Source organism: Petaurus breviceps, unplaced genomic scaffold (assembly GCF_028583685.1).
Source record: "Petaurus breviceps papuanus isolate PSGF00001 unplaced genomic scaffold, PetGlider_PUasm1.0 38, whole genome shotgun sequence".
Classification (NCBI taxonomy): Eukaryota; Metazoa; Chordata; class Mammalia; order Diprotodontia; family Petauridae; genus Petaurus; species Petaurus breviceps.
Window position 1 is genome coordinate 28,722,071 of NW_027186304.1, and position 14,717 is coordinate 28,736,787.

General features: G+C 38.2%; 1 protein-coding gene across 1 annotated transcript in view; it reads left to right on the top strand.

Annotated features, from left to right (window-relative positions):
- The window catches only part of AKAIN1 (A-kinase anchor inhibitor 1), a 5,324-nt gene extending 3,312 nt beyond the window's left edge, over nucleotides 1-2,012 (top strand). The window contains exon 2 of the mRNA XM_069099477.1: nucleotides 1,797-2,012. Within this exon, the coding sequence (XP_068955578.1) occupies nucleotides 1,797-1,990 (194 nt within the window). The 3' untranslated portion in view covers nucleotides 1,991-2,012. The remainder of the gene's footprint in view (nucleotides 1-1,796) is intronic.
- The last annotated feature ends 12,705 nt before the right edge of the window (nucleotides 2,013-14,717 follow it).

A 14,717-nucleotide genomic window follows, 5' to 3' on the forward strand; every position in this document is an offset into this window, starting at 1 on the left:
GTGTGTGTGTGTGTGTGTGTGTGTGTGTGTGTGTGTGTGTGTGTGTGTAGAATATGTGTTGGGGCTCAGTGGGGATTTGCATCTGAGGCTATTTTATTTTTACCTGTCAGCTACAAGAAGGACACCGTGACATCACAGACATTTAATAAATGCTTGTTGACTGAGTGAATTACTATGTGATACCAGTCCATTAAAGAAAGTTTCTAGTAGATGGATATTTCTACTCCACAAAAGCAAGAACTCTCTCACTTTCTAACAATTAAAATTGTCAAAGTACTCAGCTGCTGGCTGAATTCCTCATTATTGTTGTTCAGTTGTTACATTTGTGTCTAACTTTGTGTGAACCTATTTGGAGTTTTCTTGGCAAAGATACTGAAGTGGTTTACCATTTTCTTCTCCAGTTCATTTTACAGTTGAGGAAACTGAAGCAAACAGAAATAAGTGACTTGACCAGGGTCACACAGGTAGTACATGTCTGAAGCCAAATTTGAACTCAGGAAAATAAGTCTTCCTGATTCCAGGCCTGGCACTCTATCTGTTGTGCTACCTAGAAGTGCTCAAACAGGATAACTGACCACTTGTGGAGATGCTATAAATGAAAAGGTTCATGTTTCAGGCAGATAGATGGACTAGATCAGTGGTGTCAAATTCAAATGGAAATGAGGGCCTCTAAATTATACCTAAGGATCCCTGTGGTTCATGTATTGATTTAAAGAATTATATGTATCTTTCTTTTTTATTCATATATCAACACATTAATATCAGATATGAACTACATTTTAATCTGATATAGGCTGCACTTAGGAATGTTGTGGGTGATGTATTTGACACTTCTGGTCTAGGTGACCTCTCAGGTCCACTCGGACTCTGAGATTCTATGATTTAAATGAACACTTGCAGATTAATATTATCATTTGGTTATAGATAACCTTGGTTTTCTTCTTTTGAGACTTGCCTATCAATATTCTTAGACTATCAACTGGGGAATGATTCTTACATGAATTTGAATCAGTTTCTCATATTTTAGACCTTATCAGAGAAACTTGCTGCAAAGTTTCCCCTTTAATTGTTTATATCTGAATCTTAGCTTTATTGGATTTGTTTGTGCAAAAATTTTTAATTTTATTCAATAAACCATCATCCTCTTTATTCTTTGTTTGGTTTTTAAATATATATATATATATATATGTATCCATATATAGCTTTCCATAGACCTGGTGTATAATTTATTCCATGTTTCTTTAATTTTTCTATGATTAATTGTATCAAGGTAAAACTCTCCATTTGGAGCTTATATTTATATGTCTGAGGTAGTGATCCAAATCTAATTATTTTTAACTACTATTTAATTTTCCTTGTAGTTTTTAATTATTATATAGTTAGTTCTTATCCTAGCAACTGAGGTCTTTATATTTATTGAAACTTAAGAGTACCATTGTTGTGACATCACAGATATGGGTGTCTACCAAAGGAAAAGACTATAATTAGTGATTTCCCGCTCTTACTCTGAAAAAGTGAGAACGTCACTATACAATGAATATCTGAATGACCTTTGGAGTAAATAATTTGCATTTTAACCCTTTGTATTTATTCTTTTTATGGTTATTTTGCATATTCTTATATTACTTGTCTCCCCCTTAGAATATAACTTCCTTGAGAGTAGGGATTACTTCATTTTTTGCATTTTTATTCCCAGAACCTGGCACATAATAGGTACCAAATAAATTTGTTGTTGTTAAGTGACAATGTTTCTTTTGAAATTAACTTCCTCTTTTTTTCCTTTTATAACTTTCTAGGTGAGAAACCTGGATCTGAACCCGAAGAAGCAAAACTCCAGAATGCCAGCAAGCAGATTGTCCAGAATGCCATCCTTCGAGCTGTACAACAAGTTTCCCAGGAGAGGAAACAAGAGGAAGAATGTACCATGACCAGCAGCACCAGGCTGCAGCTAGGGGTGGGGAAGCTCACCAAGAAGCATGAAAAGAAATAGCTGAGCTTCCCCGGTCTCCCTCTTAGCACTACTCTGTTTCCAGCCTTCCTCTTAGAATACTGTGTCCCACCGCAACATTACCAACAAAGCCAACCAAAGCGCAATTAGCACCTCGAGGTAGTGTGATGCCACAGTAGCTGACCGTATGGCTTTCAAGAGCATTAGGTGACCAAGTTTATATTTCAGCAGTGCCTCTTAAACATATCAGAGGAAGAAAAGTGACATTGAAATTGCAAGTGTAGTTCGAAGCACAATTTCTTCTTGGGGCTTAATATTCTAGCTTCCCCCCCCCCCCCCCCCCACACACACACTTCTGCCATTCACCATCTGTGTAGAAGTGAGTTTGATTGACCAACTGTGAAGTCCCTGAATATCTTCCTCGCTGTCTTAGCATTTTCCAGAAACCAAAACAAGCAACATGGTGGCAAAGGGAGGGATTATCATTTCAAGTTACTTTGAAATACAAAGGAAGAGACTCTCATGGGTAGAGTTAAAGTACTACTAAGGCAAGTTGAAAGCAAAATGTTCGGAAGGTAACCATTTGCATATCCGACTGATATTATAGCACACGTAGGGTAAAATTGGATATTTAAAATTCCTGTTTTAAAAAGAGAACAAGTTTTTAGGTCGTTTTTTTTTTCTGAATCACAGAATAGTGGTGGATGATATTTACCCTCTTCTATGCAGAAAACCTTTGGGGACACCAAGAATTCCTTTCACCATCTCAAATCTTGAAATAAATCAGGCCCTGTGGGCATGAGGTACTCTTGTTTGTTTTCTTTTACTATCACCATAAACATCAGGCAGAACTTCTGGACTCTAGAGATGTGACTCATTTACATTGTAGGTAGTTCTCTTTGGGACTGGCCCTTCGTCCATTTTTTAGGGAAGAGCCCCACGGTATGACAAATACCATTTGATAATATTGTTGTAATCCCAGATTGTATGTCTTCATCAGTACCTTTTACTCAATTTGGGAAAAGTCATTCCACCCACAAGTCACTTGTGATTTTTCTCTTTAATGTATCATAAAAATAACACAAACATTCTTGCCCTCCTCAACCTCATTTCATTTTCCCCAATATTTTTGAAGTTTGGACATATAATAGTGAAGGCAGCCTTTATGATTATGTAAGCTAAAATGTGCATGTGTATGTGTGTGTATGAGATAATTTATCTTTCAAGCCTTGTGACTCATAGTCAACAAAGCCACTTCAGATATATGGCAAGACTTTTCATTGTCCTTATGGCTTTTCCATCTTTAAAATTTTAGGATGCCAACTACAGACCTTCCTATCGTCAACATTCTATGACTGGGGCAAAGAGATGAGATTTGTAGGGGAGATAAAAGGTATTTTACCTTTGATCAAACTTCCTTACCCCATCTCCTAGCCTCTTAATAGCAATACTTATGTTGTCTAGATTTAAATAGCAGAGCAGAGGATTAGCAGAGGAATTTGGTGACAGATATTAAAGTTTTTATTCCAGAATCCCAATATGTTATACTTTCTGTTACGGATAGGGTAGATATTAGCAGAAGAATGAAGGCAATCTCTTCTCTGCTCTGTTAGATGATCTCCCACTGTGCACAGATGGAATAAAGTCACAGGAGAAGGGATTAATTTAAATGCAGTTTGCAATCCAAAGATCCACAAAATTTTATAGTAGAATGAGTGATAGTCAAAGTTTAAAAATGGCTAAAAGAAGATGTGTGTGCTATGAGAATAAATTGCATAGTAGAAATGAAAGTATTTAGGGGAAGTACACATAAATAAATTCAAGTGCTTGTATCCTGCAAATAACTGGGTGTGATTTGTTTCTCTGAGGGCTTCTCCATGTTTACTGTTCATGTCTGTCTTATGATTATTAGGAATGAGTCCATCAGCTACTTTTCTTGTTCGATGTATACCCATGTTCATGTTTTCAAAGCAATTGGGAACATCTCTATGGCATAATGTGACAGTGTTCTAACCTCTGTATCTGAATGTTATTTGTAATTAAATACTTCATCCACATTGGAAACATTTTGTCTGTCTATTTAAAGGAATGTCATCACTATGATGTGGGGGATCATTTTTTATATGCATTTTGTATTTCAACACAAAGCATCATGAATGTGCAAAGGGATCCCTAGATAGTAAAAATCAGGGTAATCTAAGTGGGTCAGAGCGTATGCTAAGAAGTTGCTCTATCCTTTCTCAACAAGCACTAATTAGGCACTTACCATTTGCAACACTCATCCCAAGGCACTAATGCATGATTTTAAGAAGACAATGTCTCCTCAAGACTGTCAAATTATATCAAAGATAATAGTTCACATTTCTAGTACTATAAGGTTTGAAAATAATTTTGCATTATTTCTTTTAATTCTTACTATAATCCTATGACCAAAGTGCTACAGTTATCCATATCTTTTTAGGATAAGTGAAATAAGGCTGAGAAAGTTTAAGTGATTATCTCTATGTTAGAGGTGAGGAAACTGAAGGTGAGAAATGTTAAGTCAATTGCTTTGGGACACAAAGACAACAAATCGTGAGCCACAATTCAATTCTTGCTCTTCCTGACTCAAAAGTCTAGCTTTCTATCCATGGTACCACCCAGATGTCTTATCAAGAGAACATGAGGGGAGGCTAGGTGGTGTAGTGAATAGACCACCAGCCCTGGAGTCAGGAGGACCTGAGTTTGAATCCAGCCTCAGACACTTAACACAAAACTAACTGTGTGACCCTAGGCAAGTCATTTAATCCCAATCTCCCTCCAAAAAGCAAAGAGAGAGAGAGAGAGAGAGAGAGAGAGAGAGAGAGAGAGAGAGAGAGAGAGAGAGAGAGAGAGAGAGAGAGAGAGAGAGAGAGAGAACAAGAGTCAGCCAAGATGAAAGAAGAGGAAAGCACTCAATTTAGTTCTTCCAACATTGCCTTCCAAAAATCTCTAAATAATGCCTCAAATCAAATTCTGAAGTGCCAGAACAACAAAGAATTAGAATTAGACATTCTTCCAGCCCAAGATACCTTAGGAGGACAGAAAGAGAGATCTGTGACATGGGGGTGGAGACTAGCGTGGAGCCCCCATGCATGTAGCACCAGTGGTGGGACTAGGTGGTGGAGACAGAAACATCAGCAGCTTTGGGAACTCTCAAGTCAGATACAGTAAGGGGACCAGGCCACTGGTCAGAAAGAGATTACAGGGTACACCTGCGGGAGCACTGGTTGCAGGACCGGGTGCTGTTTGACAACTCCACCACCTATACTCACTTCTGGGTTCAAGAACAGTGAGGAGCACTTTGAGTCAAGAGGGAGTGAAAGCCTTGAGGGGTAGCATAACTTCTGTCTCAAGAGATCAGGGACCCTAAGGAGCAGTATCAATTCCAGTCCTAAGAATGTGGGACGCAGAGGAACAGTATCAATTGCAATCCCGAGGGATAAGGGGTCCTTCCTGGGTAAGGAAGAGAGTGTAGGCTAAGAGAGCAGTGACCACATATCTCCCAAGTTCATACTACTTTGTAAGCACTGAAAACTTTCAGACCTCCAGAACTAGCTCTCAAAGTGCAAAAGACTCTGAAGCTTGAGACAGTGCTCCTCTCCTCACCCCTCACCAGGAACAGAATCCAATATTAACAGAAATTTCCAAATCAAGAAATTTGGTGAAAAAATGAGCAAATAGCAAAAAACCTGGACACAAAAAGTAACTGTGTTGACAGGAAAGAGCAAGTTATGAACTCTGAAGGGGACAATGAAGTCAAAACACCAAAAGCAAAGCCTCAAAGAAAAATGTGAATTGGAGACAAGTTCTCCCCCCTGAAAAAAAAATTCCTAAAAGAACTAAAAAATAATTTTCAAAATCAGATAAGAGTGGTAGATTAAAAATTAGTCAAAGAGGGGCAGTTAGATGGCACAGTGAATAGTACTGGCCCTGGAGTCAGGAGGTCCTGAGTTCAAATCCAGCCTCAGACGATTGACATATTTGCCAGCTGTGTGACCTTGGGCAAATCACTTAACCCCAACTGCCCTTCCTCCCCCTCCAAAAAGCAAAAAAAAAAAAAATAGTCAAAGAAATGAAAATGAAGGAAGAAAATTATGAAAAAAATGAAGTTTAGTAAGAGGTAGAAAAAATACTAACAAAAATAGCACCTTAAACACAGAATTGGCCAATGGAAAATGAGGTATAAAAATTCACTGAACAAAATTAATTCCTTAAAAATTAGAATTGGGCAAGTAGAAGTTATGGATTCTAAGAAACATCAGCAAACAAATACATGAAAAAAATGAGAAGAAAATGTAAAATATCTCATGGGAAAAGCAACTGACCTGGAAAATATATTGTGAAGAAATAATATAAGAATTATTGGATTGCCTGAAAACTATGATGAAGATAATTTCAAGAAATTATCAAGGAAAACTGCCCAGATATCCTTGAACCAGTAAGTACAATAGTAATTGGAAGAATAACTGTAGAAATATTATAGTCAAATTTCACAGCTCCCAGGTTTAGGAGAAAATACTTCAAGCAGCAGGAAAGAAATCATCAAATACCATGGAGCTTCAGTCAAGATCATGTAAGATTAAAAAAAACCATTTTTTTATATTAAAGGGAATGATGACAATGAGACAATATTCCAAAATTTGTGGGATGCCATCAAAGCAGTACTTCAGGGAAATGTTACACACACACACACACACACACACACACACACACACACACACATATTGCTTTTTGGAAAGCAATTGGGGTTAAGTGATTTGTCCAAGGTGACACGGCTAGTTTTTTGTGTGGGTATGTTAAGTGTCTGAGACCGAATTTGAATTCAGGTCCTCCTGACTCCAGGGCCAATGCTCTATTCACAGCACCACCTAGCTGCCCCAGAAATTTTATATTTCTAAACCCTTACATCAATAAAAGAGAAAAATAACAGCTCAATGAACTGGGTATGTAATTTTTTTTTTTAAAGAAAGAAAACTAGAAAAAGAACAAATTGAAAATTCTGAAAAATCAAAGGAGAGACTAATCAAATTTAATGTAAAAAACCCAATGAACTAATAAATAAAACTGGGAGCTGGTTTTATGAAAAAGAAATCCAATAAAACAAGCCACTGGCAAATTAGATGAAAAAAAAAAAGAAAATAGAAAACCAATTATTATGCTAAATTTTAGTTAGAGATAAGTAAAAATCAAGTTTTTTCTTCTCCATTCAAGTTTAAGAACCCCCTGAAATCTATCCATAAACTCCTTGTGGGCTTCTGGGCCCTCAGTTAATAACCTCTACTCTAAAGTCATAAAGTACAGAGAAATTGCCACCCATATTAGGAAAGGAATTTGTTTTTCAGAATTTCCACATGCAGGTGAAATCACAGCTCTAATCCTTGGATAAAAATAGTGATGATTTATGGCAACACTGAAATTGAAATCTTACTTTGTTCTAAGTCTGAGGAGAATAAGATGCTAGAGGTTGTTCCTAAATCCGGTGTCTTTAGATCATAAGCAATATGAATAAAAAAGCTAAACAAACCTGGAATTTATTTTAATAGAAGAGTCACTTTCTTTGGCTTGCTGCCAATTTGGGGAAAACAGGAAGAGTTTAACAGCTTTTAAAATCTTCTCATGAATTTGCAATCAGATTATTATGAGTCATATTCTTTTTGTAAATTAGTTTTTTATTTGTTTCATGAAATATATTCCAATTACAGGTTTAAAAAAAACTTAATATTTTTTTTTCAAATTTTGAGTTTAAAATTCTCTCCCTACTTCCCACCCCTACCCTTTTTGAGAAGGCAAACAATTTGATTATACATGTGAGGTCATGCCAAACATATTTCCATATTAGTCATGTTGCAGAAAAAAAAAACACTAACAAAATAAAACAATAAAAATAAAGTTTTAGAAAAGTGTGCTTCAGTCTACATTCAGAATTCATCTGTTTTCTCTGAGGTGGATAGTATTTTCCATCATGGGTTCTTTGGAATTGTCTTGGATCATTGTCTTGATCAGAGTAGGTAAGTTTTCACATTTGATCATCCTTCATCACTACTGTTACTGTGTACAATGTTCTCCTAGTTCTGCTCACTTCACTCTTCATCAGTTCATGTAAGCCTTCCCAGGTTTTTCTGAAACTATCCTCATCATTTCCTATGGTACAATAGAATTCCACCACAATCATATACCATAACTTGGTTAGCCATTCTCCAATTGATGTTCAGTTATTTTTCAGGCATATTTCATTCTTCATGACCCCATTTGGGGTTAAAGACATTGGAGTTCTTTGCCATTTCCTTCTCCAGTTCATTTTATAGATGAACTGAGGCAAACAGGGTTAAGTGACTTGCCCAGAGTCACTGAACTGGTAAGTGTCTGAGGATAGATTTAAATTCTGAATTTAAATTTAAATCTTCCTAACTCTAAGCCCACTGCTCTACCTGCTGCACCACTAACTCTTGCCACTACAAAAAGAACTACTATAAATATATTTTAAAACATTATTCAAAGAAGGGGTCCATGGATTTTACCAGATAGCCCAATGGGTCCATGATACAAAAGAGATAACACTTGTCTTAGTGAGTTGCCTAGACATGACTGAGAGGTTAAGTTTGTGGAGTATCATTAGTATGACTTGAATCCAGGTCTTTCTTACTTCAGGGCTAGCTCTCTAACCACTTCAATATGCTTAGCATGGCCTAGACCTCCAATCTATCACAAACCAAATATGAAGATGAATCATCCATTATTTATTGTCTTCCCTTAATCAGAATGTGAACTCCTTGAGAATAGAGACTCTCTTGACTTTTATTTGTATCCTCAATGCTTACCTAGCACAGTGCTTAACATATAAAAGGAATTTTTCATAAATGATTTTAATTCTATTCCCTTGATCTCTTCTAGAAACCCAAGTTCCTTCAGTCTATCTGCATATGGCAGGAAATAAAATTCTTTTGTCACTTTGCCCTCCCTTGCACATTCTCTAGCTTATTAATATCCTTCCTAAAATATGATACCCAGGACTAAATACAAAACTCCAAACATTGTCTGCCTGGTTCAGAGTAGAGTAGGCCCACGAATTCCTTTTTCCTAAGCCCTATGCCCCTCAACACAGTCCAAAATCCCCTTTGGTTTCTTGGTTATTATGTTAAATTATTGACTCACTGTGTGGCTCCAGGTTCCACCTTCCCCAATTCATGTAAAAGGGAACTCTGACAAACTTTGGAGCTACAGAACCCACAAAATGACACAGAGAAGTTAATCTCCTGCTGAGGACAGCCCAGCAGGCCAACAGGAATTGGCCAGGGCAGCGCTCTGGGAGGCAAGCCCAGGCCTTTGTGAGCCGGAGGTTTTAGCCCCACAGGGGGCCTCACCAACCACTGGCTAGAGGGACTCCAGATCAGCAGCAGCTATAGCCGTTTCCAGAATTATCAATACATAGATGCAAAGGACAAAGTGAGAGGTCAGTGCAGTGTGGACTTTGGGGCCAGTAGTTGGGAGAGCATCACCTTTTGCCCCCAGGGCGAGAAGCTGCTGAGCTGGCCACAGTGCAGCCAGTGCCATGTTGCAGCTTTAGCTCCTGGCCTGCGGACTGTAGGGAGACCAAGCGATCAGTCTGAGGGGTAATCGTTCTTGCTTTAATCTGCTTGGTCTGGATTGTGGTCTAGGGTGGAGGTCCTGGGGTGTGTGACCAGCTTGCCAGAGAGTGTAGAGGCTTCAGAGAGGGCACCCAACTAATACCTCAGGCAGCTGAGAAAACCCCAGCATTTGGGACGGAAGCTCCCCTGTCTGGTGGCAGAGTCCTGCTGTGGCAAAAAGCCCAGGGGTCAAGTATTTGAGTGGCAGCATGACCAGGCAAAGGAAGCAAAAAAAATAGAAGAATCCAACATTATACTCCTATTTCGGCAATAAAAATGGATCAACGCACGGAACAGGAGGAAGACAGTGCAGTCAAAACTCCTGCACCAAAAGCTTCAAAGGAAAATATGAGCTGGTTACAGGCCTTAGAAGACCTTAAGAAGCAGATAAGAGAAGTGGGAGAAAAATTGGGAAGAGAAATCAGAATGATGCAAGAAAATTATGAAATGAGAGTCAACAGTCTGACTGAGGAAAATTATACCTTAAAAACTAGACTAACTCAAATGGCAAAAGAGGCTCAAAAAGGCAATGAGGAGAGGAATACCTTTAAAAGCCAAATTTGCCAGATGGGAAAAAGAAGCTCAAAACCTCAATGAGGAGAATCATTCCTTTAGATTTAGAATGCAGCAAAGGGAAGCTAGTGACTTGAGGAGAAATCAAGATGCTGTTAAACAGATTCAAACAAATGAAAGAATAGAAGGCAATGTGAAATATCTCATGGGGAAAAAAAACAAACACTGACCTGGAAAATAGATCCAGGAGAGATGATATAAAAATTATTGGACTACCTGAAAGCCATGATCAAAGAAAGAACCTAGAAATCATCCTCCAAGAAATTCCCAAGGAAAACTTCCCTGATGTTTTAGAACCAGAAGGCAAAATAGAGGTTGAAAGAATCTACCCATCACCTCCTGAAAAAGATCCCAAAAAGAAAACTCCTAGGAATATTATAGCCAGGTTCTGGAATTCCCAGATCAAGGAGAGACTATTACAAGCATCCAGGAAGAAACAATTTGAATATTGTGGAAACACAATCAGGATAATACAGGATCTGCCAGCTTCTACACTGAAGGACTGAAGGGCTTGGAATATGATATTCTGGAGGGCAAAGGAACTGGGATTAAAACCAAGAGTCACCTACCCAGCAAAACTGAGTATCATGTTTCAGGGGAAAATATGGTCATTCAGTGGAATAGAGGACTTTTAAACATTCTTGCTGAAAAAAACCAGAGTTGAATAGAAAATTTGACATTCAGATACATGAAGCAAAAGAAGCATGAGAAGGTAAATAGGGAAAAGAAATCAAAAGGAACTTATCAAAGTTGAACTATTTACATTCCTACATGTAAAAACAATCATTGTAACTGATAAAACTTTTCTCAGTATGAAAATAGTTGAAGGGAATATATATATATATAGTCTTTATTGGAGGGTATATAGGGGTATGATTACATATGTGAATGTGTATATATACGTTTACAGGTATACATAGAGAGAGGGCACAGGACCAATTTAATAGGAAGGGAGGATACTTAAAATGTGAAATTAAAAGGTGACAGAGGAATATAATGAGAGGGGATGGGGAGAGACAGAATGGGGCAAACTATCTCATATAGAAGAGGCAAGGGAAAATGGGTACAATGTTGGGGAAGAACAGGAAGGCATAAGGGAATGGGTCAACATTATATTCACTGAATTTGTCTCAGGGAGGGAATGACATACACACCAAATAGCATAGCTCACCCTACAGGAGAATGGGGGGAAGGGTATGAGAGGGGGGATAATGGAAGGGAGGGCAGGCTGGGGGGGAGGGAAGTTGGAAGCACCCACTTTTGAAAAGGGACAGGACCAAAGTAGAGAATAGATCAAGTGGGAGATGGGATAGGAGGAAGGGAAACATAGTCAGTCTTCTACAATATATCCACTATGTTATTGTTTTGCATTAGTTACACATGTACAACCTATGTTGAATTGCTTATCTTCCCAGTAAGGGTGGGTGACAAGGAAGGAAGGGAATGAATCTGGAATTGAAAGTTTTAAAACCAAATGTTTAAATATATATATATATATGTATATATATATATACATACATATATATGCTATTATTAATACTATTTAACATGTAATTGGGAAATAAGAGGAGGGGATATCCTGGGGGACCGCTATTTTGGGGAGGTGGGTAGGGGAAAAACGGGGAGAAAATTTGTAAACCCAAATCTGGTGGAAATGAGTGAAGTAAACCAGAAGTTAATAAAGCATTTGGAAAAAAAAATATTGACTCACATGAGCTTGCAGTCTCCTAAAAAATCCTATATCTTTTTTGATCTTGCAGTATAAGTGACTTGTCCAAAGTCACATAGCTTGTAAATCTCAGAACTGTATTCAAATATGTTTTGACTCCAAATCCATTCCTCCCCCTCCACCACACACACACACACACACACACACACACACACACACACACACACACAAATTGCCAAATTGTCTACCTGAACCTTTGCTGATTAGCCTTTAATTACCAGCTCAGTTAGACTCTTACCATGTACTAAAGTGCAAGATATTCAATGGAGCACAAAGGAATATGGCACCCAGAATCTTTCCTGACAGAAAAAGAGACTTATTTCACATTGTGGTGAATTGAATTGGTATTTTAGGGCATTCAGGACAAACACAAGAGAAATGTTTCCTTCTAGCAATTCTCTTCCACTACAAAAATTCCTTTCCAACATTTTCCTCTACGTACAAAATTCCTCTTTGCTGTTGTCATTTTCCCTGCCTCCATGATTTCAACCCACTAAAGCCGTTATTTGTCTTATACAGATAAAAGACCTTTATCTTGGGCTTAACTGCCTCTTAGTGTGATTATCTTCCATTCAAATCATATACCTCCTAATTTTCAGAGGACTTCAAAGATCTAAATGCGTTGTCCCTGGTTATCATTCTTAGAGAACTTTAATGGGAGGAGGTCACGTAGTGACTACAAACAGTTCCTACTCCTACAAGTACAAACACAACTATGATACTTCCTAGCCTGAATAGCCTACTTTCCATTCTGTAGGCAATAGCTATGTAACATGGGATCATGAAAAGCATGTTGGATTTGGAGTCAGAGCTCCAACTTCTGTGACTTTGGACAAGTACAGCCTTTCTAGATCTCATTTTGTTTGTCTTAAAAATGATGGACTAAGTGGTCTTTAATTTTCTTTCCAGTTCCAAGTCCTATAGTATTCATAGGTATTGAGACAGCCAAGTGGTGCAGTAGATAGAACAGCAGAGTTGGAGTCAGGATGGCCTGAGTCCGAGTCCTGCCTCAAACACTTTACTAGCTGTATGACCTTGAGAAAGTCACCTAATCTCTTTCAGTCTTGGTTTACTCATCTATAGAATGGTGATAGCAATAGCTCCTATCTCCCAGGGTTGTTATGAAGGTCAAATGAGAGCATTATTGTTTTTGCTGCTGTCGTCAATGCTGCTGTAGTTCAGTATACTGGTTGGTTTGTTTTCCCATGCCTTGGTGAAAGAAGACATAGCAATTTTCTGTTTTAAACCTCTGTAAGATAAAAATCTCAAGAATGGAACTAAGAATGGAACCCACAGCTACTAGCTCTTATATCCTTACAGTAGATGTCTCCCGCTAATTACTTTGGCAAACAGTTTGGTATAATGGAAAAGGTGCTGGACTTGGAATCAGGAGAACTGGCTTCAAACACTGACTGATGCTTATAAGACATAAGGCTCCCCCCTTCCTCTGAGCTTCTTTCTTCATTTGGAAATAGGAATATGCCCACTTTTCATAAGCTATTTCAAAGGGTGGTTGTGAGGTAAGCACGTTGTAAGCCTCAAAACTATATGTAAATGACAGGTATTATGATGAGGACATTGGAATAATTACATTCTGGTCTTGAAGATAAGGAAAAGAATGACATGACCTCTCAAATTCCATTCCAATCTCATTATTCTAAGTTAACTCAAAAGGTCAAATTGCATTTAAGATATTAAATATTGATCCAAGCATATTGGATACCTTACCACTAGCCTTGAAATGGGTATTTTTAAATGTTATTTTTTGTGACACTAAATTCCTAACTCATGTTTTGGTAATGACCTTAGATCTACTAATACTAGATCAGTAGAGGGAAAAAAAAACAACCTCTTACAGTACCAAAAATATATAAAGTTTAGAATATAGACCTAGTGATATATTGTTCTCTAGGGATCATGTTGTTTCAATTCAACTCACTATCTTTGTCCTTAAATCCTTGCCCCCTTCTACCTTCTATATTACTATAGAGGGTAACACCATGCTCTCAGTCTCTCAGACTTGTAGCCTAGGAGTAATTCTGGATTCCTTACTCTCTCTCACCCCCAATATCCACACTATTGCCAAAACTTTTTTTATTTTTTCTTTGCAACCTTTCTTGAATACTCCCTATTCTCTCCTCTAACATTGCCACTACTCTGGTGCAGGCCCTTACCACCTCATGCCTGGATTATTGCAAAAGTGTGCTGGAGGGTCTGCCTGCCTTGAGTCTCTTCCCACTCCAGTCCTTCCTTTATTCAGCTACTAACGTGATTTTCCTAAAGTGCAGGTCCAACATGTCATTCCTCCCTAACCTCCACTCAAAAATTTCAGTGGTTTCCTATTTCCTCCAGGAGCAAATGCAAAATGCTTTGGTTTGGCATTCAAAGTCCTTTGTAACTTAGCCTCCTCCTGCCTTTCAGTCTTCTTACACCTTCTTCCCACACAGGGATGCTTTGATCCAGTGACAATAGTCTCCTGGTTGTCATACAGACAAGGCACTCCGTCTCTATGCCCCAGACACTCTCTGGCTGTTCTTCATGCCCTGAATTCTCTCTCTGCTTTACTGCAACTAATGACCTCCCTGTCTTCCTTTAATTCCCAAATAGAATCCTGTCTTTTACAAGAAGACTTTCCCAACCTCTCTTAATTCCAGTGTCCTTCCTCAGGTATTTCCTATTTATCCCATATATAGCTTGCATATATCTGTTTTAATGTTTTCTTCTCCACTAGATTACAAGCTCTTTGAGGTCAGGGACTGTCTTTTGTCACTTTTTGTATCCTCGGCACTTAGCACAGTGCCTAGAACATAGTAATAAATGT